This window comes from Moschus berezovskii, chromosome 11 (assembly GCF_049115385.1).
Source record: "Moschus berezovskii isolate FMDL1 chromosome 11, NW_MosBer_1.0, whole genome shotgun sequence".
NCBI lineage: Eukaryota > Metazoa > Chordata > Mammalia > Artiodactyla > Moschidae > Moschus > Moschus berezovskii.
This window is the reverse complement of record NC_142470.1, coordinates 6,103,397-6,130,953: the sequence shown is the minus strand read 5'-3', so window position 1 is coordinate 6,130,953 and position 27,557 is coordinate 6,103,397. Positions and strand designations below refer to the sequence as shown.

At 52.6% G+C, this 27,557-nt stretch overlaps 1 protein-coding gene across 1 annotated transcript in view; it reads left to right on the top strand.

Annotated features, from left to right (window-relative positions):
- The first annotated feature begins 12,889 nt into the window (after positions 1–12,889).
- ASS1 (argininosuccinate synthase 1) overlaps positions 12,890–27,557 on the top strand; it is a 55,662-nt gene continuing 40,994 nt past the window's right edge. Inside the window, exons 1-4 of the mRNA XM_055399303.2 lie at positions 12,890–13,042; positions 20,948–21,057; positions 23,277–23,345; positions 24,768–24,956. Coding sequence (XP_055255278.1) covers positions 20,953–21,057; positions 23,277–23,345; positions 24,768–24,956 — 363 coding nt within the window. The 5' untranslated portion in view covers positions 12,890–13,042; positions 20,948–20,952. The remainder of the gene's footprint in view (positions 13,043–20,947; positions 21,058–23,276; positions 23,346–24,767; positions 24,957–27,557) is intronic.

The following is a 27,557-nucleotide window of genomic DNA, read 5'->3' as shown; positions in this document are numbered from 1 at the left end:
AAAAACGTCTGTGTTTACCACTTTGGTTTCTTCCTCCAGTTATTTTGCTTTGGTAAGGAGGGGCTTTGGGAGGGAGACCACCATCCTTTAGGTCCTGATGGTTCAGTCCCCTGGTGAGATGGGGCTAACACGGCCCTCCCCAGTCAATGGAGCCCGGTCTCCTTATGGATAGGGTGGACCTGGCACCTTTCTGGTCACAGTTTCCTCAGCCAAAAATACGAAAATATGAGACTGCCCCCAACCCAGGGCTGCGGGGATAATTAAATGAAGAAGGAAATGTATGGCACAAACAGCAGCTATCCCTGGTAGCAAAGAGTAAGTCTTAATTTAAAATAATTGCTAACTGTGTTTGAGGAATGGAAACTTTCCTGCCATATTGGTAAACAAGGATGTCACAGTCAGCGGTTGCAGCCCTCCAGTGTGAGCTGGCGAGCCCCAAGGAAGCTCAGGATGTGAAAAACACAGGAAGCTGACCCCAGGTGGCTGAGGTGCCTATGGAAGGACCGAGTTCAGTGAGCCTTGCATCCTTCCTTACATAGAAAAGCACCACATTCCTTAACTTGGGACATCTGGTTTCCTTTCATTAACAATAATCTTTTAATGTTCAGCCTACCTGCCCTTTGTTGCAAAACCTTTATATAACCTGGCTGCTACCCTCGCCTCCTCCAAGCAGTTTTCTCAGGCTAACTTGAGATGCTGCCTCCCAGGCTTGAAGTCCTAAGAGTTGCCATCGAACAAAACATGACTCTCAACTTTTAGGTTATAAATACTTTTAAGTCAACGTATTTAATGAGTTAATTACATTTGATCATTTCATCATCCACTAGAGAGTCATTAGGTCCTACTTATTTGCCAGACAGTGAATGTAAAATTCCTGTGCTTGTGAAGCTTATGTTCCCATGGCAAAGGTTTATACGGCAAGGAAATGAAGAGTGAAACATGTATCCGTCAGTTAGCGAGGGTGCTGGGGAGAAAAACTCAGCTGGGAAGGTGGGGGTTCAGGGGACAATTTTTAATAGGCCATCAGGGTGGGCCTCACTGAGTAGGTGGCATTGGAGCAGAGACCCAAGGAAGGTGGGGGAGACAGCTGTGCAGAAGTTGGTGGAAGGGTGTTCTGGCAGTTCAATTCAGTCACTCAGTCATGTCCAACTCTTTGCGACCCCATGAACCATAGCACGCTAGGCCTCCCTGTCCATCACCAACTCCTGGAGTCCACACAAATCTATGTCCATCGAGTTGGTGATGCCATTCAACCGTCTCATCCTCTGTCATCCCCTTCTCCTCCTGCCCTCAATCTTTCCCAGCATCAGGGTCTTTTCAAATGAGTCAGCTCTTCACATCAGGTGGCCAAAGTATTGGAGTTTCAGCCTCAACATCAGTTCTTCCAATGAACATCCAGGACTGATCTCCTTTAGAATGGACTGGTTGGATTTCCTTGCAGTCCAAGGGACTCTCAAGAATCTTCTCCAACACCACAGTTCAAAAGCGTCAATTCTTCAGCACTCAGCTTTCTTTATAGTCCAACTCTCACATCCATACATGACCACTGGAAAAACCATAGCCTTGACTAGACAGACCTTTGTTGGCAAAGTAATGTCTCTGCTTTTTAATATGCTGTCTAGGTTGGTCATAACTTTCCTTCCAAGGAGTAAGCGTCTTTTAATTTCATGACTGCAATCACCATCTGCAGTGATTTGGAGCCCAGAAAAATAAAGTCAGCCATTGTTTCCACTGTTTCCCCATCTATTTGCCATGAAGTGATGGGACAGGGTGCTATGATCTTCGTTTTCTAAATGTTGAGCTTTAAGCCGACTTTTTCACTCTCCTCTTTCACTTTCATCAAGAGGCTCTTTAGTTCTTCTTCACTTTCTGCCATAAGGGTTGTGTCATCTGCATATCTGAGTTTATTGATATTTCTCCCAGCAACCTTGATTCCAGCTTGTGCTTCCTCCAGCCCAGCGTTTCTCCTGATGTACTCTGCATATAAGTTAAATAAGCAGGGTGACAATATACAACCTTAATGTACTCCTTTTCCTATTTGGAACCAGTCTGTTGTTCCATGTCCAGTTCTAACTGTTGCTTCCTGACCTGCATACAGGTTTTTCCAGAGGCAGGTGAGGTGGTCTGGTATTCCCATCTCTTTCAGAATTTTCCAGTTGATTGTGATCCACACAGTCAAAGGTTTTGGCATAGTCAATAAAGCAGAAATAGATGTTTTTCTGGAACTCACTTGCTTTTTTAATGATCCAGTGGATGCTGGCAATTTGATCTCTGGTTCCTCTGCCTTTTCTAAACCCAGCTTGAACATCAGGCAGAGGGAACGACAAATACCAGGGTGTCCCCCCGGCCCCTGCCCCAGGTAGAAGGATGCGGCAGCTCGGTGGGAGGAAAGGTGGGGATTGTGGCGTATGATCAGAAACAAAAGAGGGTCAGGCAGATTCTGGGGGCCTGTGGGGCCCCTGTAGGGGTCTTGCTTCCACGGAGTGAGCTGATGAGGGACACGATTGGAATGTCTGTGTTTGTACAGACCTGTCTCCAGTGAGCTAGGAGAGGATTCATCAGAAGCCCAGCAATGCTTTTCCTAGAGCTCCCCCTTCCCTGCCCTCCTGCCCGGGCTGCCTGCAGCCCCCTGCCTCAGCAATCGCCCTGTGCCAGCTGTCCTTAAACACAGCCTCTGGCAGAAAGAGGCCATTTCTCTTCCACATGCTTCTGAAGAGGATGGATCCTTTGTCCCAGTTCCCTTTGGTCAGTGTGACACTGACCTCCTCCTTAGCACCCCCAGCCTCTCTGGGCAACAAGAAAAGCAGAGTTATTTCCCACCAAGGGATGCGTGGAGATCAGACTTCATAAATGGAGCCCTCCCAGCCATGCTGGGGTAAACAGAGGAGTCTCTGAGTGAAGGACACTCAGAGGGAACAGGGCCCAGTCCCTTGCCTGATAGGTGACTGGTTAGTGGTTAGACTGGGACTCCCATCAACAGCCCCAACAGAATCTTCCCAAGGGTACTCCCAATTTCAAAGTTTGTTTCTTTTGAACCAGGCTTCCCTGGTGGCTGAAGACAGCAAAGAATCAGCCTGCAATGCAGGAGACCCGGGTTCAATCCATTGGTTGGGAAGATGCCCTGGAGAAGGGAACAGCCACCGACTCCAGTATTCTTGCCAGGAGAGTTCCATGTCCAGAGGAGCCTGGCAGGCACAGTCCATGGGATCATAAATAGTTGGACATGACTGAGCAACTAACCCTTCATTTTCTCTTGAACTGGGGGTCTGTGAGCATCTTCTGTAAAGGACCAAGTAGTGACTCATTTTGGCTTTGGGGAAAATATTAAACTTCTCTGCTGGCCATTGCCCTGCAAACGCAAGCCACAGTCAACACAGAGAAGGGGTGACTGGCTTCCAATAACACTTCATTTCTATTCTAAGTTCGGTTCAGCTCAGTCGCTCAGTCGTGTCCGACTCTTTGCAACCCTGTGGACTGCAGCACGCCAGGCCTCCCTGTCCATCACCAACTCCTGGAGTTTACTCAAACTCATGTCCATTACACTGGTGATGCCATCCAACCGTCTCATCCTCTGTTGTCCCCTTCTCCTCCCGCCTTCAATCTTTCCCAGCATCAGGGTCTTTTCCAGTGAGTCAGTTCTTCACATCAGGTGGCCAGAGTATTGGAGCTTCTGCTTCAGCATCAGTCCTTCCAGTGAATATTCAGGACTGATCTCCTTTAGAATGGACTTGGTGGATCTGCTTGCAGTCCAAGGGACTCTCAAGAGTCTTCTCCAACCCCACAGTTCAAAAGCATCAATTCTTGGGCGCTCAACTTTCTTTATAGTCCAACTCTCACATCCATACCTGACTACTGGAAAAAAACATAGCTTTGACTAGACAGACCTTTGTTGGTTATGCCTCTGCTTTTTAATATACTGTCTAGGTTTTAAAGTTCATACAATTTTCATGTGTTACAAAACAGTCTTTTTTTTAAATCCATTTACAAATGCAAAAAAGCATTCTTAGCCTGCAGGCTTCATGAGAACATATAGGAACCATAGTTTACCAGTCACTGGCTTAAAGCACAGAATTCGCCAATGGTGGAATTTCAGGCTGGGCTGGTGAGAGAGTCCAGGTAGGAGGGAAGAAGGGAAGGAGGAGCTTCCCAGTTCCTCCTCATACCTGCTTTGTCTGGGGCCCACCTGTAAAGACTATCCTTAGACTGAACAACCTTTTTTTGTGCAACCCTAGGGGCCATGGGTCATAACTTGAGCCCTGCCCTTTGCTGGGCTGTTAATATTTTATGGAGTCAGGGACTTTGCCGCTCATGAAAGGGTCAACCCTGGGGACGTGGCATTGAGTGGTGAGAATTGCTGCTCTCTCCCGCCTCCTCTCCCCAGACTCGCACTGGCCCTTCGTGTTTGTCAAAGTACTTGTTGACTGTTCAGTGCCCTGTAGACCTGAGTTTATTTAATTCTCCCAGGAACTCCAGCGATTAAAAAAAAAGGAAAGTAGTATGTCTATTTCTCAGATGGGGAAAGGGGCTCAGAGAAGGTGAGCCACTTGGCCAAGCTCACCTAGCACGCAGGGGAAGAGGACTCAACACAGCCACCAGGCTCCCCTGCCTGCAAGCTCCAAGGAAGGAGGGTGGGAAGGAGACGGCAGGCCAGGAGCAGGATGCAGAGGAGAGACATCAGCAACTCCAGACCTGAGGAGCCGCCAGAGCAGGGTGTGTTCTGTTCACCTCCTCCCGCCCCCATCTCCTACCGGCGACCCCCACTCCACCTTCTCTTCTCTTCAATTTCCCATCTGAAGCTCGGGAACAGAGGCAGGTGGGAGGGAGCAATTGCTGCAAGTCTACCCCAGCCAGGGGCAGACTTGGCCTGGAATCCAGGCTGTGATGCCGAGTCCTGTGCTTCCCAGTCCACCCTCATCTGCAGGATGATCGCCAAGGGGAGGAGGTGCCTCCCAAGGGAGCTCAGCTGGCCCCAGAGGGGTGTTTTCCACTCTGCTTTTCCAGCTGCCGCCGCCATTGGCCAAAGCACCATCCAGCTGCCCAGCCTCCTGCAGCTGCCTGACCTCTGAGGCTGTTCTGAACCATCAGGGGTGGAAAACAGCCCTGCAGGTCACTCATTAAACTCCCTGATGCAGCTTTTCCAAGAAACCACTCCGGACTCCGTGTTCCCTCGAGGTGGGGACAGGCAACCTGGGGTCCAGCCCAGAGGGCACTCCCTGTTCCTGGGGCCAGTGCCCAGATCTGAACAGCAGCAAAGTGGCTTCTGTTGCCAGCCGTGAGATCATCCCAGGGTGCGGGGCTGGGGTCTCTACACACCCAGGCCCCTCTGTGAGCAGCACATGCAGAGCTTCCCCATGTCAGAGGAGAGATGGGGGACAAGAAGGACCTACCCTATGGTCACAAGCTGCATCTATGTTTCTAGGTTCTCGGGGGATTTAACAAGATCACGTCCACTGAGCATGCCCTTCAGTTCAGACAACGGGCCTCAACAGTCAGAGCTGACCCTTAAAAGCTCACCTTGGCTGCATTGTGGAAGGTGCACTGGAGCAGGCGGTGAGCATAGGCAGGAAGACAGGTGGGGCGCCTCCCGCAGAGGTGCAGGTGCAGAGGGATGGTGATCTAAGACAGTGGCAGTGAGGGCACTGCCCTGGTGGTCCAGGGTTAAGAATCCACCTGGCAATGCTGGGGACTCGGGTTTGATCCCTGGTTGGGGCACTAAGATTCTACATGCCGTGAGGCTGCTGAACCCGAGCCACAACTAGAGGAGTCTGCGCGCCGCAATGAAAGATCTCACATGAGGCCATGAAGATCTGAGTGCCACAGCTAAGAGCAGATGCAGCCAGACAAACGAATATTGAAAAAAACAAAACAAAAGAGTGGGGAGGGGGAGAGGAGATCAGAGCCCTCACGCTCATGCACTTTGTCACTGGAGACTTCAGGTGTCTTCCAGGCGCCAGTGTGAGAGACGGCGGCGTAAGACAAGGGACCACCTGGTGGGAGGAAGGGAAGAGTCGAGAAGCAGCCCCGAGGAACAGTGTGTGTGCAGAGACCATAAGACAAGGAACGGCGTGGGACAGTGAAGACACCTAAAGCAGGCCAGCGCTGCTGGAGTGTGGCGGGTGAGGGCAGAAAAGGAAGCACAGGGCGCTAGATTTTATCCTAAGAGGGACGGGGGACCTCAGAGTCTTTATGGAAATCATTTTGATTCATTGGTATTTCACAGTATGTCTCTAAACTTAAAAAATCTTTATAGAAAAGATCTGTTATCATACCATTATCATACTTTGAAAAATCAACAAAAATTCCTTGCTATTATCAAGTATCCTGTCAGTGTTCAAACTTCCAATTCCTCGTAAAGATATTTCTTTTATGATTAAAAACATTCCAGGATCCAAATAAAGTCTACACATCGTGGTTGACTGTGTCCCTTATGTGTCTTCTAACTCAGAGTTCCTCTGTCTCACCGTTTTAATTTTTTCTTAAAAATAAACTTTATTGAGATGTTAATAGAATTATTTAGGGAATGCAAGGCTGCTTTAACATCTGAAAATCAATGTAATTTACCACATTTACAGAATAAAAAGAAAATTATATGATCATCTCAACAGGTGCAGAAAGAAATATTTGACAAAATTCAATACCTACTCATGACAAAAACAGAAACGTGAATTTCTTCAGCTGCGGAAAAGATCTACTAAAAGCCTACAACTAACATCATACTTAATGGTGAGTGACTGAACGCATGGCCCCCTAAGAACATGAGCAAGTGAAGGCTACCAACTCAGGCCGATTCCGTTCACGCTGCACTGGGGTCCTCACCGTTGGAATAAGGCAGGAAAAGGCACAAAGATAACACAGGGAAAAGCACGACTGGCTCTCTCCAGTCAGCACCGTCCACACAGAAAACCCTAAGGTATTTACAAACGTCTACTAAAAGTAATCAGCAAGTTTAGCAAGGTTGCAGCAGATACATCCAATTTACAAAAACTGGTTGTCTTTCTATACATTAGCAACAACCACTTGGAAAATAAAATTTTAAATATCACTTACAATAGTATCAAAAACGTTAAAATACTTCGAAACGAATTTAATGAAAGAAGCAAGACCCACACACTGAAAACCATAAAACAAGTTCAGACATCTGAGTCAAGATGGATCTGTTGGCACTCTGGTTGAAAATGAGGACTTTTGTACCACCCATTAGAGATGCCCCAACCTGTCAGGCGTTACTGTTCTCTAAATGAAAGACTTGGGCACTTGCCTGAGAATAGACTTCCACCTGGCAAGTCATCCAAGGTATTCAATAAAATATCCATCTCAGAGCTGGGCTCTGGAGCAGCCATACCTGTGGCCCCAAGAAGCTCTGTCTCCTCCTCCAGATTCCAGCCGCTCCTCATGATAGCCACACATTCTTTCCCAAACGGAGCTTGTCCACACTCACCTAGTCCACTTACAGCACCTCAGCAGCAGCAGGGACCCTTTTAATTTTAAATTAATTTTATTGGAACATAGCTGCTTTACAATGTTGTGTTAGCTTCTGCTGTACGGTGAAGTGAATCAGTTATGTGTATACATGTAACTCGTTTCTTAGATTTCCTTCCCATTTAGGTCACCACAGAGCATTGAGTAGAGTTCCCTGTGCTATACAGTAGGTTTTCACTAGTTATCTACTAGAGCATATACAGGGGCTTCCCTGTTAGCTTAGTTGGTAAAGAATTCACCTTCAATGCAGGAGACTCCGGTTCGATTCCTGGGTCAGGAAGATCCGCTGGAGATCCCTTTGTGGCTCAGCTGGTAAAGAATCCACCTGCAATGTGTATATATGGCACATTTATGCATTGTATATATGGCAATCCTAATCTCCAAATTCATCCCAGCCCTCACTTCCCCCTTGGTAACCATAAGTTCATTCTCCACATCTGTGACTCGATTTCTGCTTTCATCCATACCATTTTTCTAGATTCCACATGTAAGTGATATTAACGATGTTTGCTTTTCTGACTTACTTCATTCTGTATGATAGTCTCTAGATCCATCCACGCCTCTGCAAATGCCACTATTTTGTTCCTTTTTATGGCTGAGTAATATTCCACTGTATATATGGACCGCATCTTCTTTATCCATTTTTCTGTTGATGGACATTTAGGTTGCTTCCATGTCCTGGTTACTGGAAATAGTGCTGCAATGAACATCAGAGTGCGTGCATCCTTTCGAATTCTGGTTTTCTCTGGATATATGCCCAGGAGTGGAATGGCTGGGTCATACGAGAGCTCTATTTCTAGTTTTTTAAGGAACATCCATATTGTTCTCCATAGTAGATGTGCTATACTTAGTTGCTGAGTCATTCAGTCGTATCCGACTCTTTGCAACCCCATGGGCTGTAGCCCTCCAGGCTCCTTTGTCCATGGGGATTCTCCAGGCAAGAATACTGGAGTGGATTGCCACGCCCTCCTCTAGGGGGTCTTCCCAACCCTGGAATTGAACCAGGGTCTCCTACATTGCAGGTGGATTCCTTACCAGCTGAGCTACCAGGGAAGGCTGTAGCAGTTTACATTCCCACCAACAGGAGGAGGGCTCCCTTTTCCCCACACTCTCTCCAGCATTTATTGTTCGTAGGTTTCTGATAATGGCCATCCTGATCGGTGTGAGGTGACACCTCATTGTCGTGATTGACAGAAATATAGATCAGTGGGACAGGGTGGAAAGTCCAGAGATGAACTTTCACACCTATGGCCACCTAATCTCTGACCAAGGAGGCAAGAATACACAATGGAGAAAATACAGTCTCTTCAATAAGTGGTGCTGGGAAAACTGGACAGCTACATGTAAAAGAATGAAATCAGAACATTTCCTAACACCACACACAAAAGTGAACTCAAAATGGATTAAAGACCTAAATGTAAGGCCAGATACCATGAAACTCTTGGAGGAATACATAATAGCGTAAGTCACAACGATATCTTTTTTGATGCACTGCCTAGAGTCATGAAAATAAAAGCAAAAATAAACAAATGGGACCTAATTAAACTTAAAAGCTTTTGCACAGCAAAGGAAACCATAATAAGATGGAAAGACAGGCCTCAGAACAACAGGAGAAAATACTTGCCAACAAAGTAACTGACAAGGGACTAATGCAAATAGCTCATGCTGCTCAATAACAAAAACACAAACAACCTAATCAAAAAATGGGTGGAAGATCTAAACAGACATTTCTGCAAGGAAGATATCCATATAGTCAACAAACACACGAAAAGACGTTCAGCAGGGAAACTTCAAGTCTTCTAGCTCTGGGTGGTCTGTATCCTTAAACGATTCTCATCTGAGATTTCACATCAAATAAAGGAACTGTTTTGTGACACGATGTATTTCAACATTATCTCAGAGATACACTTCTGGTTTAAAACAAAAACTAACTTCACCACAAACGAATATCATCTCAAATTGTAGACTGACCTGAGTTTCTTTTTCTTTGCTTGTATAAACAACCACGAATGTTTCTGAATAAACAATTTTTTAAGTTTTTTTTTTTTACTGTTGGAGAATGTACAAAGATATAAATAAATGGAGAGCTATACCATGATCATGGATTGAAAAACTCTATATTGTTAAAATGTCCATTCTCCCCTAGCTGATATACAGATTTATTGCAATCCCCAATCATAATCCAAGCAGGCTTTTTACATAAACAGACACTGTTTCTACTATTTGAATGGAAACGCAAAGGACCTGGAACAGCCAAAACAGTTTTGAAACAAAATTGGAGGATCTATATTATCTGACTTGGAGTCTTACTGCAAACTTACAGCAATCAAGATGGTGTGGTCTTGGCACAGATGTAAATAAATAGGTGAGTGGCACGGAAGGAATCCAGACATCGGGCAACACTTATACAGTCAGTCAATTTTCAACAAAGGTGCTAAACGCACTTTGATAGGAAAAGGAAATTCTTCAACTCATGTTGCTAGAACAACAGGGAAAAATGAGCCGTCCAAGGTCAGTCTATTCTCACCTTGATCTGTGCCTCTGCGCAGCCACCCACCCAATGCTCGGAGGGCAGGGCCCCTGCTAGCAGGCTGGCCTCTCTTTTCCTCGCAGAGGGCTGTGACCTAACCACTCCTCACAGCACCAGTGCCTATGCATCAGGAAGGGACAGTGCCCTGGGCTGCAGCCGGTTCTGCAGCAGGAGTAAAGGTCCCCACAGCCCTGGGACCAAAACTCCGGCTCCTCTATCCACTCAACTTATGCCTGAGCTAGAGCAGAGGGTTTGGGCCAGAGCTCCAGACCCCAGATTCCAGTTCTGCTCTGCCACTCACATGCTGTGTGCCCTTGGGGAAGATGGCACACTCGGACCTGCAGGTTCCTGTCTGTAAAATGAGGGTAACAATAAAAGCGACTTCATATAGGGTGAAAACCAAGTGAATGTAAGCATAAAAAAGTGCTTAGCTAATTTTTTTTTTAAAGGGGGACTGCAATGCGGGAGACCAGGGTTCGAACCCCTGGTGGGGAAGATCCCCTGGAGGAGGGAAAGGCTACCCACTCCAGTATTCTGGCCTGGAGAATTCCATGGACTGTATAGTCCATGGGGCCGCAAAGAGTCAGACAGGACTGAGCGACTTTCACTTTCACTTTTCACTTTCCCTGGAGGTTCAGTGGTTAGGAGTCAGGCTTGCAATGCAGGGGACACAGGTTCGATCTCTGATCAGGGAACTAAGAACCCACACGGTGCCAGGCAACTAAGCCTGTGTGCACACCTCGAGAGAAGCCCGTGTACTGCAACGAGGATGCCGTGTGCTGTAACCAAGGTCTTAGTTGTATTCGGCCAAATACAAAAGTAAATCAAAGATTTTTTTAAAAAGCGTCTAGTGAGAACCACGAGGGTGGTGGTTATGGCCCAAGTCCATCCAGACATCTTCGGGACTGTTAACCTTATTTTCTCTTCTACCCCCACCCGTCCCCCAACCCATCCATCCTAGACTGGAGCGGCTCAGCTCCCACCCCACCCTCTTGCTAAGGTCTGGGTAATGGGGCTTCTCTCTGGAGCCACCATGACTCTGGAGAGTTTGGGAGAATATTAGACCTGGCTGCCTCAGTTTCCCCTCCACTTCCTCGGTAATAGCTCCAAGGAGGGGCCCCCATCCATCCACGCCCTCCCCAATTTTCTTGAGGGGCAGTGACATCTTAGAGGCAGAGACAAGGATGGAGCACACAGTCAGAGGACGAGACGTAAAGACAAGCCAGAGGGAGTTCCCCGGTGGTCCAGTGGTTAGGGCTCTGCACGTCCACTACAGGGACATGGGTTCAATCCCTGGTCAGGGAGACAGTACAAATGAGGAACCAAGGCCGCAGGGAGTAGGAAGCTGCCCAAGGCTGCTTGAGCCCTGAGGGTGTGTTGTCTTGTGGCCAGAGGCCCTGTGAGGCCCGGAGGCGGCCCTGCTAAGGGGACCCAGCCACCACCTCTCTTCCTGCAGGAAGTGATTCAAGTCACCCGGGTCGCCTAGCCCCAGAGAACTCACGGGGGTCCCCGGCCATCACGGGGATTTGGGTGCCAGAGGCTGGGGGTGTACAGAGAGCTGCAGCTCTGCTAGTAAGTTGGTTTGATGCTTCCTCCCTCCTGAAGGGCTCACAGCTACTCAACCGGCCGACATGCCTGGGTGACCAGACCAGAGTGTGGGGCAGTGGGGAGGGGACCGGCGAGCCGAGGAGCTGAGAGTGACTAAGCCTTCACCCCTCTCTGCCAAGGCTCCCTTTGTCTGGCTGCTTCTTATTTGCAGGAAGGGGCCTGGGACAGGGCAACCTCCTTGCCATGACCTCCCCCTCCCCACCCTACCTCTTTTCCAAGATGGCTGAATGGCTAACCCAGCACAGCTGCCTCAGGGTTCCCACCCCTAGGAGGCTCCAAGGCAGGGAGGACTTGAGAAGCTGCCCTCTGGGAGTCAGTCCTAACCCAGGCGTTGCCTTTGACAGGTTGGGACCCGCTGTTTTATTGGGTTGTGGTTCCAGTGATTGATGCTTTGGGGCCTATAAAACCAGGCTGAGAAACTCCCGACACAGACCTTCTGAAGGCCAGACTGGGGTCACAACTCCCTGTTTATTTTGCAAGCAAGAAGCTTCGCCTCTGTGAACCTCAATTTTCCCTTCTGCTCAATGGGTTAGCAGCGAGCCAGTCTTTTTTTATCCACTATTTACTGGGTGCGCTTGGGTCAGGTGCCAGGCTCTGGGGAGACAGCCAGGGACCCGCCCTGGACTGAAGGATGAAGCTCGGACCTTCTGGGATCATCCCCTCAACCTCAGTTTTCTCACCAATACGATGGGCTCGGGGGTCGCTGGGGGCTGGAGTGGAAGGAAGGGAGGGAATTGTGGGGTCTGTAGGAAGGCCACACCTGTTTGCAATGCAGGAGACCCAGGTTTGATCCCTGGGTCAGGAAGATCCCCTGGAGAAGGAAATGGCAACCCACTCCAGTACTCTTGCCTGGAAAATTCCATGGATGGAGGAACCTCGTAGGCTACAGCCCATGGGGTCGCAAAGAGTCGGACACGACTGAGTGACTTCACTTTCACTTTCAGCAAGGCCGCCACGGGACAAAAATGGGCCTGAAACTTACAAGCCTAGGGATTTTTTTTTTTTTTTTAATTCCACAACCACGGCGAAGCTCTTGAGCGTTCCCCACTGACCAGGCGGCAAGTCTGGCAGGAGGGGTTGTCACCCTGTCCATTGCGCGGGTTCCAGCCACTGCCGCGCCCAGGGGAGCCGCCAGCCCGCGGGCCGGGGACGGTCCGCGCCTCCGGCTAGGGCGGGGGACCCGTGGGGCGGAGGAGTGGGCCGGGGGGCGGGACGGGGCGGGGGGGCGGGGCGAGGAGCGGAGCGCCTGGCCCCGCCCCGGCCGCAGGTGCCGCGAACGCCGAGCCGCTCGGCGAGGGGGCCGGGCCCGGGGGCGGGGCCTGCGCCCAGGGTCCCCCGCCTTGCCCCCCGGCCCCGAGTTTATAACCTGGGATGCGCGCCGAAACCCGCCCTGCTCCGCCGACTGCTGCCGCCGCTGGTCGCCCGGTAAGGAGGCCCCCCGCCTTCGCACTCCCCAGCCTAGGTCGCCCTCTTCCCGGCTCCCGCCAAGGACCAGCGGACGAGGCGGAGGGGACTGTGCGCCCCCCGCCCCTGGTTTGGACCCGGACCGGAGGAAAGGGGACCGACGCCCCGACTCCTGTTGCTCAAACGCCGGGCGGCCGGATTCCTGGCTCCCTGGGGCCGCGGGGATGGGACCCGGGCGCGAGTCCGGGGGGCGCGTGGGCGCTGGGGAGCAGGTCGGGTGACTTGTCGCCTTTGCAGGCCGAGATCCTTTCTGGATCTTCTTCCTTCTCTGATCCAATTTCCTTTACGCCGCGAACCCCACAAATGGAGAACCTCGAGAACCCGGAGGGTGTTGGGGGGGCGGTTCCCGATCTTGTTTGCCCCCGTCTCTGTCTCCGGTAGAACCAGAGTACCAGCCTCACCTCTGGCCCCTCGTGCGACCCCCGGGGGCTTGGGCATCTCGGCCCCTCCCACAGCCTCGCCTCAGTTTCCCCGAGCGGGTGGGCTCGGGGGCGCCAGGCAGCCCGCCCCGGGGGGCCTCGGGTGTGGCTGGGCTCCTTCCTCTGCAGCTGGGGGAGGGGGTCGGTTGCCCGGCTCTGCCTTCTGAACGGGCTTTGCGTTCTCTGGCCGGTGGGGTCGGCCGCCTTGCCCGGCCGCGGTGCCCGGTTTCCGGCTGGCACCGGACTATGGGAGGGGCCGCTCCGCAGGAAATGTCAGCCGTCCGGGTGGCTGTTGCCTTTGGCCCCTTGGGCGGCTGCACCCTCCAGGGAAGGAGAGTCTGAAATGGAGGAAACTCCTCTCTCAACCCGCCAGGGCTCTTCCTGAGGAGGTCCCGAGACCTCAGTGCCCCCCACCCCACCCCCGACCCCGCCACCTCAGTGTTCCTCTCTGCGAAGTGGGGGCGACTGCTCCCGACAGCGCCGTCTGGCTGCTCCTCCTGGGCAGGAACAAACCTGTCCTTTCCCCAGGGATGGATCAAATAGGTCTTGGGCTTTGATCCCTCCTCTCAAGCCCAGACGAGGGACAGGAGAGGGCAGGTTTCTGGGCCCCCGCAGACCCCAGCCCTAAAGGCAGACACAACTCCACGACTGGTTGAGGCTTTGGGTCAGCCTCGCAGCTTCCCAAGCCTCAGTTTCTCCATTCATCACGGCTGTCACAGGTTCAGGGCTCAGGGAACAGTAACAGGATGTGTACTGTTGGGGGACTTCCCTGGAAGTCCAGTGGTTGAGACTCCCTGCTTCCACTGCGTGCCTGCTAAGTAGATTCTGTCGTGTCCAACTCTTTGGAACACTACGGACTTACAGTCCACCAGGCTCCTCTGTCCACAGGATTCTCCAGGCAAGTATACTGAAGTGGGTTGCTATGCCCTCCTTCAGGGGATCTTCCTGACCCTCTTATGTCTCTTATGTCTCCAACATTGACAGGCAGGTTCTTTACCACTAGCGACACCTGGGAAGCCTACCCACATGTCCCGGGGCAGCCAAAAAAATTAGGACGACGTGTACTGTTGAGAGCGGGGCCTGGGTCCGTTCGCTCACTGTCTGGGGAATGACCCACCCGGTGCTGCCACGCTGAGGGCTCAGGAGTGGGGGTCCCTGCCCTCCTATCTTAGGTTCTGGTGGGGAAGGGAGACTGTGGAGGTGGGGGCTGCCCCAGGTGGAGCCAGCTGCGCGGTTATGCCAAGTAATACTGGCTCTGTTGAGTGCTCAAGGGTTAGTTGGTGAATCCTGTCCACTGAGCACCTAGATCCCAGGCCAGGCCTGGGGTGGGTAAAGGAGAGAGGCCCCCATTCAGCACACTCTTGAGCTCCCCTGAGTACCCACCTGTGCCCCCATCAGCTGCCTGCTTCCCCTGGGCTCGTGTGGTCCCTTGACTGGGATGGTAACTTGGGCCCAGGGCCCCAGGAACCTAACTTGGGGTGGGGGGCAGTCCCAGACTCACCTGCTATGCAAGCGCTTTCCCAGCACCCCATCTCATCTTGGTCCTGTGAGTCCTGGGAGGCAAGCCAAGACTCCCAGATGCCTTCATCAAAAGGAACGCTGAGCACACAGCCTCAGAAGTGAGCGCCTTGCCTGTGGGCATCCGCGTGAAGGGAGATAACCTCTCTGGAATTCAGGGTCTAAGGCCCTGATTTTCTGCTGAAACACTTTGGGCAAAGGTGATCTTCCAGACTTTGGCTCCTTCTTGTGTGGCAGATGCCCTCCCCTGACTTGAGATAGGCCAGGTACCCAAAGGCATTTTGGAGAGGGTTTGAGTGAGTGCCTGTCACCAGGGCCTGGTGAGGTCTCCTTAATCTTCCTACCTCCCACCTCCAGACATTCTTATCAAAACTGGGGTTTCAATCTTCCTAAGTCAAGGCATCGGAGAAGGCAATGGCAGGCCACTCCAGTACTATTGCCTAGAAAATCCCATGGATGGAGGAGCCTGGTGGGCTGCAGTCCATGGGGTCGCTGGGGGTCGGGCATAACTGAGCAACTTCACTTTCACACATTGGAGAAGAAAATGGCAACCCACTCCAGTGTTCTTGCCTGGAGAATCCCAGGGACGGGGGAGCCTGGTGGGCTTCCGTCTATGGGGTCACACAGAGTCGGATACAACTGAAGTGACTTAGCAGCAGCAGCAGCAAGTCAAGGCATTCCCCGGTGACCCCTCTACCCTGGCGGAAGAAGTTTGCTGGAGCGCTGGTGGTATTCCCAAGAAAGCCCAGCATTCCTAAATCGATCCTCAGGCCCCAGGAATTTGCACCTGACAGCCAGCTCCGTACATAGCCTAGAGCACCCTCAATGCCGTCAACTCATCCATCAGATACAGAAATTGTTCCTCAGTGCCTCAAGTCTGTAGATGAAATGAGCTGAATGTGTCAACCGAACGTTCAGGCTGAATCCTGATAGCGGCACCTCCTGGTCAAAGTGTGGAATTGCAGCCTGGCTCTATCGGACATGAATGAGGGCAGCCAAAGGGTTCAAGTTGCAGTCCTGAAATGAGCAAATCCCTAAGTCAGAGAGAATTCTATGGCTTAGGTAGAACCAAAAATGTTTTTAAAACGTTTTTAAAAACTAATGAACCCAGCTCGACTGAGTTAGAGTGTAAGGGAGGGGTTCCTGAGGAAGAGTCAGGTCGCTGTAGCCATGACATCCAGAGAAAGAAAATTGGTGATTGGAGATGACTCATGGGTTTCCCAGGTGGCTCAAGGCAGGATACATGGGTTTGATCCCTGGGTTGGGAAGATTCCCTGGAGAAGGAAATGGCAAGCCACTCTAGTATTCTTGCCTGGAGAATCCCATGGGCGGAGGAGCCTAGTGGGTTATAGTCCATGGAGTCTCAAAAGAGTCAGACGCGACTGAGTGTCTAAACAACAGACACGTAAAGTGAAGGGGAGACAGTCTGTGGTCCCCTTGAGGCCAGAGTGTATAGGACAGAGAGCAGCAAAGAGCAGGTGGTCTGCAGTTGGCGTAGGTTTTGACCCCCCAGCACTGCCATCCGCTAGCTCGAGACCTGGGCAAGTCTTATAGTTTTTCTAAGCCGGGGCTCATCATCTGTAAACAGGTGGTAATAATAGCCACCACCTTGAAATGATGCCCGTGTGGCACTAAACATAGTAACTGCTCTTGTCATCCAAGCTCTGACGCTGTAGAGCCACATGAATTTCCCTAGCGCTGAGCAACTGCCCTGGCTGGCCGGGCACGTTCACTGGGAGCTGGCAGGAGGGTTCTGGCCGGAGCCCTGGAGAATGCCCCCTGCCTTGCCAGCTAAGGTCAGGCTGGCAGGCGTCTAGGAATGAGGCCCTTCTTCCCTTCCCAGGTGTCCCCTTTGGCAGCCAGTTGGCCGGACTGGCCCTGGGAACCAGGGGCATGAATGTTCTCAGCAGAGGTCGTGTGCCTGGGAGCTCGGGCACCTGACCTGTGCCCTCCCTGGAGGTTGGGGCGTCAGCGAGGCCAGAGCTGGGAGGATGGCTGAGTCCTAAGGCAGGAAGCCCCGTGACCTGGGCTGTCAGAACCAGAAGGATTTTCAGGTGGTTGTGCCGATGGTGATACTGAGGCTTGGAGAGTGAGGGGCTTGCCCGACAGTGGTAGGAGACTTCGGTGGGCACAGGCGTGGTGCCCAGCTCTGGGCTCTGGGCTCCTCTTGGAATTTTACCGAATCCACAGTTGTTCCGTGGGGGGATGGGCTGCTCTTGCTCTCAGCTCCTGGACTCCAGGTCTGGAGAACCCAGCCACTGCGCTCTGCGCTAGTCTCTTCCACTCCCTCTCCCCTAAACCGAGGCCTCCTTGCTTGCTTGGCTTCCTTTAGTTTCTGCAGCAAGCAGGCTGCCGGGACCTCACTGGTGGGGGAAGGGGAGAGCTTCAGCAGGAAGGCAAGAGCAAGGCCAGTGTCAGATTGCATCATGTTCTCAGCCCACCTGCCCTGCTAAGCTCTCTACACACGCAGGCCCAAACTTGCCACACACACGTGTGTGTGTATGTAGACAGAGGTACACGCATGCAGTCTCAGGTACATGCTCCCCGGGAAATGCAGGCACACGTGTGCACACATACACACACACATCCCTTCACGCAGGCACACGCTCCAGGGTGCACACATTCCATCGCGAGGTTCAGACCCGGAGCCTGAGGCCCTCCGCCTCTGGCCTGGCTGGCAGAAGAGGCTCACGAGTTTCCGGATGAGAGTTTCCAGATGAGCGCGTGCACGGAATTCCAGACATGGAGGGGATTTTAACCCTCTGTTTTTATAGGTGAGGAGCAGGCCTCCAGACAGCAAAATCAGCAGCCTTGTTCTGAGCGCTTGCCACCTGCCAGGCACTGAGAGATGGTCCTTGTCTCCAGAGAGCTCACAGTGGGTGGTGGGGGCAGAGTACATCGTGACTGTGCTGTGATGGCCACACGGGGTGGGGGGCAGTCACCGAGGCAGAACCAGGCGGGCCCAGGTGGTCTGCCCTCATGGAGTCGCCCCTCCCCTTCTCCGGGGCCCATCCTCTGGCTCCAGGACCTTTGGGGGTTGGCAAAGTGGGGGTGACCCCTAGAAGCTGGGTGAGTTTTGGGCTCACATCACCTCTCCCTGTCACTCCAGGTTGTCTGGGCCACCGACAGCTTCCCAGACCCCACACCTTGTCCCAGGGATCCATGCCCTCCCCCACCCCATCCCAGAGAGGGTAGCCTTGTACTTTTGAGTCTAGCTGATCTGAGTTTGAATCTGGGCTCTGCCACTTAGCAGTCAAATGAGGCCTTGAGCAAGTTCTTTGACCCAAGCCTCAGTTTCCCTAACTCTAAAATGGGGATGACACAAATGGAGGCCGTCGCTTATAACGGACACATCCATTATCTTGATTGTGGTGGTGATTTCATGGGTGTAGACACACCAAAACTTACTAAATTGCACACTTTTAGCTATATGCAGTTTATGGTTAATTATATCTCAATAGAGCTGTACAAATAATGCCACATTATTCTCCTCACCCCAGCCAGCACACACCTAGGAGCTAGGCAGGTGGATCTAGGGGTCCTGAGTCTCCCTCCTCAGCGAGGCTGCCCAAAGGGGAGTCCAGGGGTTGGGTAGGCTGGGCTCACGGCCTCTGATGTCACCCAGCCACTGGGTCAAGACGGGTTCTGGAAGCCGCAATCTACTCTTTCAACTTCAGGCACTTCTTACCTTGAGTGCTTCTTGCCTCCCTCCCTCCTGGATGGCCCATTGCCAGGCTACAGTTGCCAGGGGCACATCTGCTGACCCCACCCTGCCTGGGACTGCCTGGCAGGTGGTTGAATGAATGCCCACTGAAGTGGGGAGTCTTCGACATTTTTCCATCAAAACTGCCTCCAACCTCACTGTTTGTGAGATATTTCCCCTTCCTAGTCCCAGGGGCAGGAAGGACATGTGAGCCCTGGGACTGGCTGGTGGGAGGTCTGGTGAGATGCCAGGGACTGCACATAGCATAGGGCTTCCCAGGTGGCTCAGACAGTAAAGAATCCACCTACCAACGCATGAGAGGCAAGTTCGATCCCTGGATCAGGAAATAGCAACCCCTTCCAGTATTCTTGCCTGGGAAATCCAAAGGACAGAGGAGCCTGGCAGGCTACAGTCCATGGGGTTGCAAAGACTTTGTGACTAAACAGCAGCAGCTTCAGTTCATAGGATGAATGCTCTTGCCCCTTGGTTGGGCTGGGTTCTGCCGCAAAGGGCTGGGTGACCGCTTTGCCGCCAAACCTTCAGGCCCCTTCAGGATGCAGGATGCAGCAAGGTGACACCCCTTCTGGGCTTACGTGGATCAAAGCAGAGATATCCACAGCCTTTCCCAATATCATCTATTAAGGACCCTGACCTTGGTCAGTCTCTAGTGTAAACACTCCCACCAGAAACAAGCACGCTCCCGGTAAGTGCAGGAAGCTGGGACCGTGTCCACAGAGGCTGGAACCAGATGGCCTGGATACAAATCTAACTCTGCCACCTGCTGCCCGTAGGACCTCAAGCAAGTGACCCCGCCTCTCTGACCCTCTGACTTCTCTTTAGCAAAGCAGGCACAGAACAACATCTATGCTCAGGGCCACATGGAGAGTGCAAGGGAGGCAGGGCAAGCCTGAATGTAGCCTGAGGCTTCCGGGAGGGCCTTCTGGGCCGAAGGAACAGCGGCTGCAAAGGCAAGGAGTGAGGAGGCCCTGGTACCTTCTGGAAACTTCAGTTTAGCTGAGGAGAGGGAGGGATCGACGGGGGGACACACCTGTTCTGCTGGGAAGGACAGATCCGTCATCTGTACGCCCAGTTGCCTTCTCCCTCTGGGCCTCCGAGTTATGAGTTACGGGCTTCCCAGGTGGCTCGAGTGGTAAAGAACCCACCTGCCATTGCAGGAGACACAAGAGACGTGGGTCCAATCCCCGGGTTGGGAAGATATCCTAGAATAGGAAATGGCAACCCACTCTAGTAATCTTGCCTGGAGAATCTCATGGACAAAGGAGCCTGGCGGGCAACAGTCCACGGGGTCACAAAGAGTCAGATGCAACTGAGCACGGACAGGGACAGACAGCTTCTGGGCCTCGGATCCCCCTCTGCACAGGGGGAATAAGTTGGTCTCCAAGCTCCTCCCAACTAATCTCTCTGGAGTTGAGTTCTCTGAGGTGTTGGTGGGGGGGCGGGGGAAGGCTTGTGTTTCCCCTCTCAGAGGTAATTGCATTTGAAAAGAGCCAAAAACCCCTTTGTGTGAAGGTTCACTGAGCCCAGGTGGAAGAGGTCTGCGGGGCAGGCCTCTGCCCCCAGCATCCTGTCCCCCATAGAGCCGAGAGGGCACCCTGCCTCCTGGGAAGAGCCGAGGTTCTAGAGCCAGACACAGATGTGTGCTCTGCAACCTCAAGCCAGCCATTGACCTCTCCAAGCTTCAGTTGTGCCTCCCCAGCAGCGGGCATGACACCCACTTCCTGGGGTCAGAGTCGGGGTGCTGGGTGATCTGTATAAGGCTCCCAGGGCCATGCCTTCCCCTGGCCCAGCTTGGCAAGGAGCTTAGCAAGGAGATGTGTGGGCTGCCTGAGACTCAGGAGACGGCCCCTCCCCTGCCGCGATCTTGGCATCCTGACCTCGGGCCCAACAGCTTAGTCTTTTGTCTTCTCCAGCTGGTAGGGGATTGGCTACATGCCGCCCCCTGCCAGGCCCCAGCCTGGTCTGTGGGGGTGTGCAGGGTCAGGGTCCCCCGGTGGGAATGGGGGTGTGTGAAAGAGGTGTGGCTGCATAAAGGGTCAGCTCTTCAGCGGCTCCTGATGACAGCTGAACATCCTGTTCCAAGCCCCACGGCAGCCTGTCTGGGGGATAGGGTGCCCAAGGCCAGGAGGGAGCTGCTGGGAGGGGCTGGCAGGAGGGGTGTGGGAGACTGGCCCTGGGTCACTCACATTCCTTCTTATCTCCTTCCAGTCACAATGTCCGGTAAAGGCTCTGTGGTTCTGGCCTACAGTGGGGGCCTGGACACCTCCTGCATCCTCGTGTGGCTGAAGGAGCAAGGCTATGATGTCATTGCCTATCTGGTGAGAGGGCGCCCAGCATGTCTGTCTTTCTACCTGTTGGCTCTGCTGCCTACCTGCCCGCTGTTACTAATCCAAGCCTGCCCCTCCCCCAAGCCTGTCTTAAACTAGGGAAACTCTTGTTTACTGTCTCTTTCTATCTGTTAGGTGAGCTCCCTTGATGTCCCCCAGGTCTGAGATGTGCTCCCCAGAACATGAAGGAGGCTGGCTCTCCGTGCACTCACTGAAGTAGGGGTTGGGGGCACCAAGAGTGAGTGTGCTGGAGCTGCTAAGCCAGCCTGCCCAGGGAGGGACCAGGGGCTTGGCTTGGGTCTGCTGAAGACCTTGGAAAGTCACATAAACTTTCCCTTTCCTGCAGCCCTCAGTAACTCAGCAAAGATCTAGGCTCCTACATGGGCTAAGCTAGATGATTCAGTTCAGTTCAGTCGCGTCCGACTCTCCGCGACCCCATGAATCACAGCACACCAGGCCTCCCTGTCCATCACCAACTCCCGGAGTTCACTCAAACTCATGTCCACAGAGTCGGTGATGCCATCCAGCCATTTCATTCTCTGTCATCCCCTTCTTCTCCTGCCCCCAACCTTTCCCAGCATCAGAGTCTTTTCCAGTGAGTCAACTCGTCGCATGGGTGGCCAAAGTATTGCAGTTTCAGCTTTAGCATCAGTCCTTCCAATGAACACCCAAGATTGATCTCCTTTAGAATGGACTGGTTGGATCTCCTTGCAGTCCAAGGGACTCTCAAGAGTCTTCTCCAACACCACAGTTCAAAAGCATCAATTCTTCGGCCATCAGCTTTCTTCACAGTCCAACTCTCACATCCATACACGACCACGGGAAAAACCGTAGCTTTGACTTGACAGACCTTTGTTGGCAAAGTAATGTCTCTGCTTTTTAATATACTATCAAGGTTGGTCATAACTTTCCTTCCAAGGAGTAAGCGTCAGATCACCTAATTCTGGAACAGCAAATAGGCCACAGGCCATAGGTAATAGATTAACTAAGATGCCACTCCCCCATCCAGGGTCCATAGCAGATATCCCCAATCAAACCAGCTTCACTTCTGATAAACCTGGACATAACCTCTGAGTCTTTCTCCATAAGACTGGCAAATTCTAGAAATCCAACTTAAGCCAAACAAAACCAAAAATAAAAAAAAAGAAAACCAACATAATTCAGTTTTTCATATAACCAAGAAGGTCAGGGTAAGATGGCTTCGGGCAAGGCTGGATCCAGGTGCTTATCCATCTCGGCTTGGCATCATTCTTGGCCTCTCCACAGGGCAGGCAAGGCTCTCATCATCCCCTAGTCTTCTGAGAGAAAGGAAAGCTTTCCCCAAAGGCTCTGATAGAAAGGTCAAGGGAACACTCATTCACTGGCCCAAGTGCCTGCCCATCACTCATTTGTCAGTATGGCTGTCCCTTGGAGGCTTGTCCCTATAGTGAGCAGGAAACATTTGCTTTCATCCATCCCTGTGTCTGTCCAGATCCCAGACTATCACCAGGCAGATTTAAAGCTGAGTGACCTCATAAAAAGCACCTGCAGCTGGACTCTGGGAACATTCTGGAATCTGCTGAGCAGAATCCAGGGTCAAGGTCTGGGCAGGAGGCCAGAGTGTAGCCAGCAGAAAACATGCCTGTGTCTAGACGGAGCTGTCGGAACCAGAGGTCGGGCTCCAGCAAGGGGACAGCTGGGCGCTCCTAGCCTGGGCCTCTGCTTCCCGCCGGCTCTGGTGCCCAGGGCAGTCAAGTTGCTGCACTTGGCTGGGGCAGTGAGCAGGAAGTCGGGCAGCTGCTGACAAGCCAACCTTTGTACTGGCTTTGGGGGAATTTCGGGAAAAGATTGATGGGTTCAAATGAGGCAGCTTTAGACCTTTAATGCAGTGACAGCGAATGTAGCAACCCCATAGTCCAGGCGCACAGGGCCAGATGCAGCCTGTCCAGTCCAGTCCAACTCCTTGAAACTGCTTTCCAGAGCCTCGGGCAGCTCCAAGGAGCATAGCGTCCCCAGACCCTGGTTCTTATCCTTTCTCCTTCCTCCTGTGACCTCAGCCATCCAGAGAAAGCCACCTTCATCCGAAGACGGTTGTGTGTGAAAGACACCTGCCCAGGACTCACCCTCAGGGGGAGACCATGCTGTTGGCGGGGTCGGGGGAGGAGTGACATTCTTCTCAACTCTTCTTTCTGCCCCTGGGCTGATGGGTCCTCTCTGCTTCTGCTTGTCAGGCCAACATCGGCCAGAAGGAAGACTTTGAGGAAGCCAGGAAGAAGGCGCTGAAGCTCGGGGCCAAAAAGGTACCAAGTGTGGGCCGGGTTTGGGGCTGGAAATAGGATCTGACATGTTGGGGTCAGCTGTGGGGGTCCCAGGGCTGGAAATGGGATCTGACATGTTGGGGTCAGCTGTGGGGGTCCCGGGGCTGGAAATGGGATCTGACATGTTGGGGTCAGCTGTGGGGGTCCCTGTCCCAGAGCTCCTTGCCTCCAACGCCCCTTCCATTTGGTCCTCTTGCTTCCAAGAATATGAGGTCAATTCCTTCCGCTTTTGATGTGAGGGCTTCCGTTATGGCTCAGCTGGTAAAGAATCTGCCTGTAATGCAGGAGATCTGGGTTCAATTCCTGGGTTGGAAAGATCCTCTGGAGAAGGGAAAGGCTACCCACTCCAGTGTTCTGGCCTGGAGAATTCCACGGACTATATAGTGCCTGGGGTCGCAAAGAGTCGGACATGACTGAGCGACTTTCACTTTCACCTTGGTGTGTGAACCATCTTCTGGTTTCTCCTAGCCGCTCTTCCACCCAGTCACCTCCCCATCCCCCATCCCCATCCGTCTACCTCTTCCTCATCCATCCATTCACCTGCCCACCCCTCATCCATCTGCCTGTCCATCCACACATCCTTCCATCCACTCAGCAGTATCAGTGAGCAGGCCTTAAGATGAACATGGCCATCATGGTCCCTGCTCACATAAGCTCACAGTACAAAGGAGACACAGTATCTGTGCAGCGCAATAAAACTCACATCAGAAGTATTAGGAAGCTGTCAGGTTCATAGAATCAGATACAAATTTTCCATAATTCTAGTTTTTTTACTGGAAAGCTTGAGTTTTATCACTGGCAACAAATACTGTTTTCCTTGAAGTGACAGGATCACTTCATTTTTATGCAAATCGTGGCCAAAAACCCAGGTCTGAATTGACCTTGTTTTGTCTGTCAGTCCTTCATTCAAGTATGAATGATGGTTTATGAGAAGAGTGGCTAATTTAGCTAGTAATTCACTTGGGCATGCAGCAGAAATGCTTCGTGTGTATATCACATTTTTTATTCAAGAGTTGGGGCTTCATCGGTAGCTCAGTGGTAAAATCCACCAGCGATGCAGGAGACACAGGTTTGATCCCTGGGTCAGGAAGACTCCCTGGAGGAGGGCGTGGCAACCCACTTTAGGATTCTTGCCTGGAAAATCGCATAGACAGCGGAGCCTGGTGGACTGTAGTCTATAGGGTCACAGAAAATTGGACACAGCTGAAGTGACATAGCATGCATGCATGTATGCACTCAAGAGTCGAGATTTATCAAAAGTGAATCGTTTTCTACTGCATTTTCAAGACCACCCTTAAGCATCTGTTAGCTGCGTCTGCCTTAGACGCAGGCCATTGGAGACTCTGTCTTATGACAGTGCCCGGTGCTTGCCAAGGCTCCCTCCCATGGGCTGCTCTTCCATAGGTGTTCATTGAGGACATCAGCAAGGAGTTTGTGGAGGAGTTCATCTGGCCGGCCATCCAGTCCAGCGCGCTGTACGAGGACCGTTACCTCCTGGGCACCTCTCTTGCCAGGCCCTGCATCGCCCGCAAGCAGGTGGAGATCGCCCAGCGAGAAGGAGCCAAGTATGTGTCTCACGGCGCCACAGGAAAGGTGAGGCCAGGGTGTGTGGCTGGGGAGGGTGAGGACGCAGGGGCCTGCCAGGGGCACTTGGGCAGCCCAGCCTGATGCACGGTCCTTGAGCAGTTGTTGGTTCTCCCCCAGAACAGTCTGCTGTGCCGTGGACAGCCTGGCCCACCCAGCATGACTAAGAGGAATATGTGGAATGACTGGCCCGTCCACTCTGAGAGGAATATTTCTAGTAGCGAGTTAGGGACAGCTCCACTCTGTGCCCCAAGTGTGTGTATCCCATGTTCCCGGTGTGGTGGAAGCCGTGTCACCCCAGTTTTGCAAATCTGCCTCTGAGGCTCAGGCTCATCTTTTTCTTTTTTCATGCCTAGTATTATTTATTTCGAAACTGTTATGAAAGATGAAAAAACATCAAATATCCATAAATATGGGATTGGCTGCATAAATAACACAATGGTATGCAATGTACTCATGGAATGAGCGTGATCACCCAGAATGCATACAGTAAGTGAAAAAAGGCAAGGCACACGATCGTGTGATGTCATATACTACATTTTGCATAAGAAAGAAATACTGGGAAGTTCAAGGAAAACTCTCCACAGTGAGTGGAAGGGGCAGGAACGGAATAGATGCCTCTATTGCGTTTGTTTTTTGACTGTGCTGGGTCTTCATTGCAGAGCGAGGGCTTGGTTGTCTGTGGTACATGGGATCTCAGTTCCCCAACCAGGGAGGGAACCCAAGGCCCCTGCATTGCCAGGCGGATTCTTAACCACTGGACCACCAGGGAAATCCCTCTTAATAACGTACGGCATAGATCTGGTTTTGAAAACTTCAAGATTGAATTTTAAAGACAAAATTCACTAAGCCATCTGTCTCGAGAAACTGAAAGCAGATGGGGAGAAATGACCCTACTGTGTGTCCAGTCTGTGATGTAATCACACAGAAGAAAGAAGGATTCCAGTGTGAGCTCAGCACACAACACTCCACTGAACAGTGGGATGTGTTCTGAGGTGGCCATCTGGCCAAGGTCACAGCAGGAGTTGCTGTGCAACGCAGTGGACAGGAGGCCACCCGTTCCCAGAGGGCTTGAGTCCCAGCTGTGTGACCTTGAGTAAGGCCCTTGCCTTTCTTGAGCCTCAGTTTCTTCACTTGCAAAGTGGAGAGGAGGCCCTGTCTTCGTTTCCAGGGCAACCGCACTACAGACTGTGCGGTGTAAACACCAGGAGCGGAGCCTCTCTGGAGGCCAGAAGTCCAAAACCAAGGTGTCGGCGGCCTGAAGGTGATGGGAAGGGCTCCAGGCTCTCCCCTGGCGTCCTTGGCTCGTGGGTGCATCACCCCAGGCCTCCGTCTCCGCGCGCCGTCGCCTCGGGCGCCTTCACATTTGTCTTCACCATGCACGGCTGGCTCTCTGTCCAAATTTCTCCTTTATCCCAGGACCCCAGTCATACCCACCCTAATGACTTCATCTTAACTGGATGACGTCCGTAAGACTCTATTCCCAAATAAGGTCCCGTTCTGAAGGGCTGGGGGGGTTAGGGCTTCACCATACTTTTTTGTTTCTTTCTTTCTACCTTTTGTGAGGACACAGTTCAATCTGAGACACAGCTTCTCCTTCCGGCCCTTGTGTGTGGGAGGGCAGACAGAAGGGTGACCCCCGGGGGTATAAAACAGGAAAAGCCCTCAGCACTCTGTCCTGCAGGTGGCAGACTCAAGAAACAAAATTCCTAACAATGCCGGCGGCCTTTGGGCGGTGTTACTGGAGACTCTGGGGCTTCCCTACTAGCTCAGGAGGTAAAGCGTCCGCTTGCAGTGCAGGAGGCTCAGGTTCGATCCCTGGGGTCAGGAAGATCCCCTGGAGAAGGAAATGGCTACCCACTCCAGTGTTCCTGCCTGCAGAATCCCATGGACAGAGGAGCCTGGCGGGCCACAGTCCATGGGGTCGACTGAGCGAATAACACACACACACTGGAGACTCTTGAGCTCTCAGTGGGCACCCCGCCAGCAGGGGTGGGGTGCTCCAGCACACACATCCTGACTGGCCGCAGCCCCCGACCCGAGGCAGGCCCTGGCTCAGGGTGAGCGTGAGTCACGCTCAGATTATGATGGATGAGGCGCCGTCTGGGCGTGGCCTTGCCGAGCAGCCACGCCACTAGGCAGTGCCTGCTCGTGTGTCTGGACGCTCACTCGTTCGCCTGGTGCTCAGTCAGCAAGCTTGTGCGGGTGTCTGTGAGGGGGGAGTGTGCGCTGGGCACTGTCTTGGCAGTAGGCCCCTTGTCCCATCCTCAGGGGCCTGTGTCCCAGCGTGGGAGGGAATGGACGCGGGCACGGGTGGCTTAGCGTCTGTGCCGGGGGGCCATGGGGACAGCAGGCGGGGCCCGAGGGAAGTCTGTCCTGCAGAGCTCGGCCCTGAGGACGGAGTCCTGGGACGTGTGCCAGGCAGTGGGCAAAGGCCTGGAGACAAGGGGAGACTCCTGAATGGAGTGGGAGCTGCAGCCTGAGAGAAGTGGCAGGGCAGGGCTGGGCCGGGGCCACACTAAAGCCGTTGGCTTCCTCTGGAAGACCCCTGGCTGGATGGAGGTGGCCAGTGACCCCCTGCCCCTGCCCACCCCATGGCATGTAAGGGAT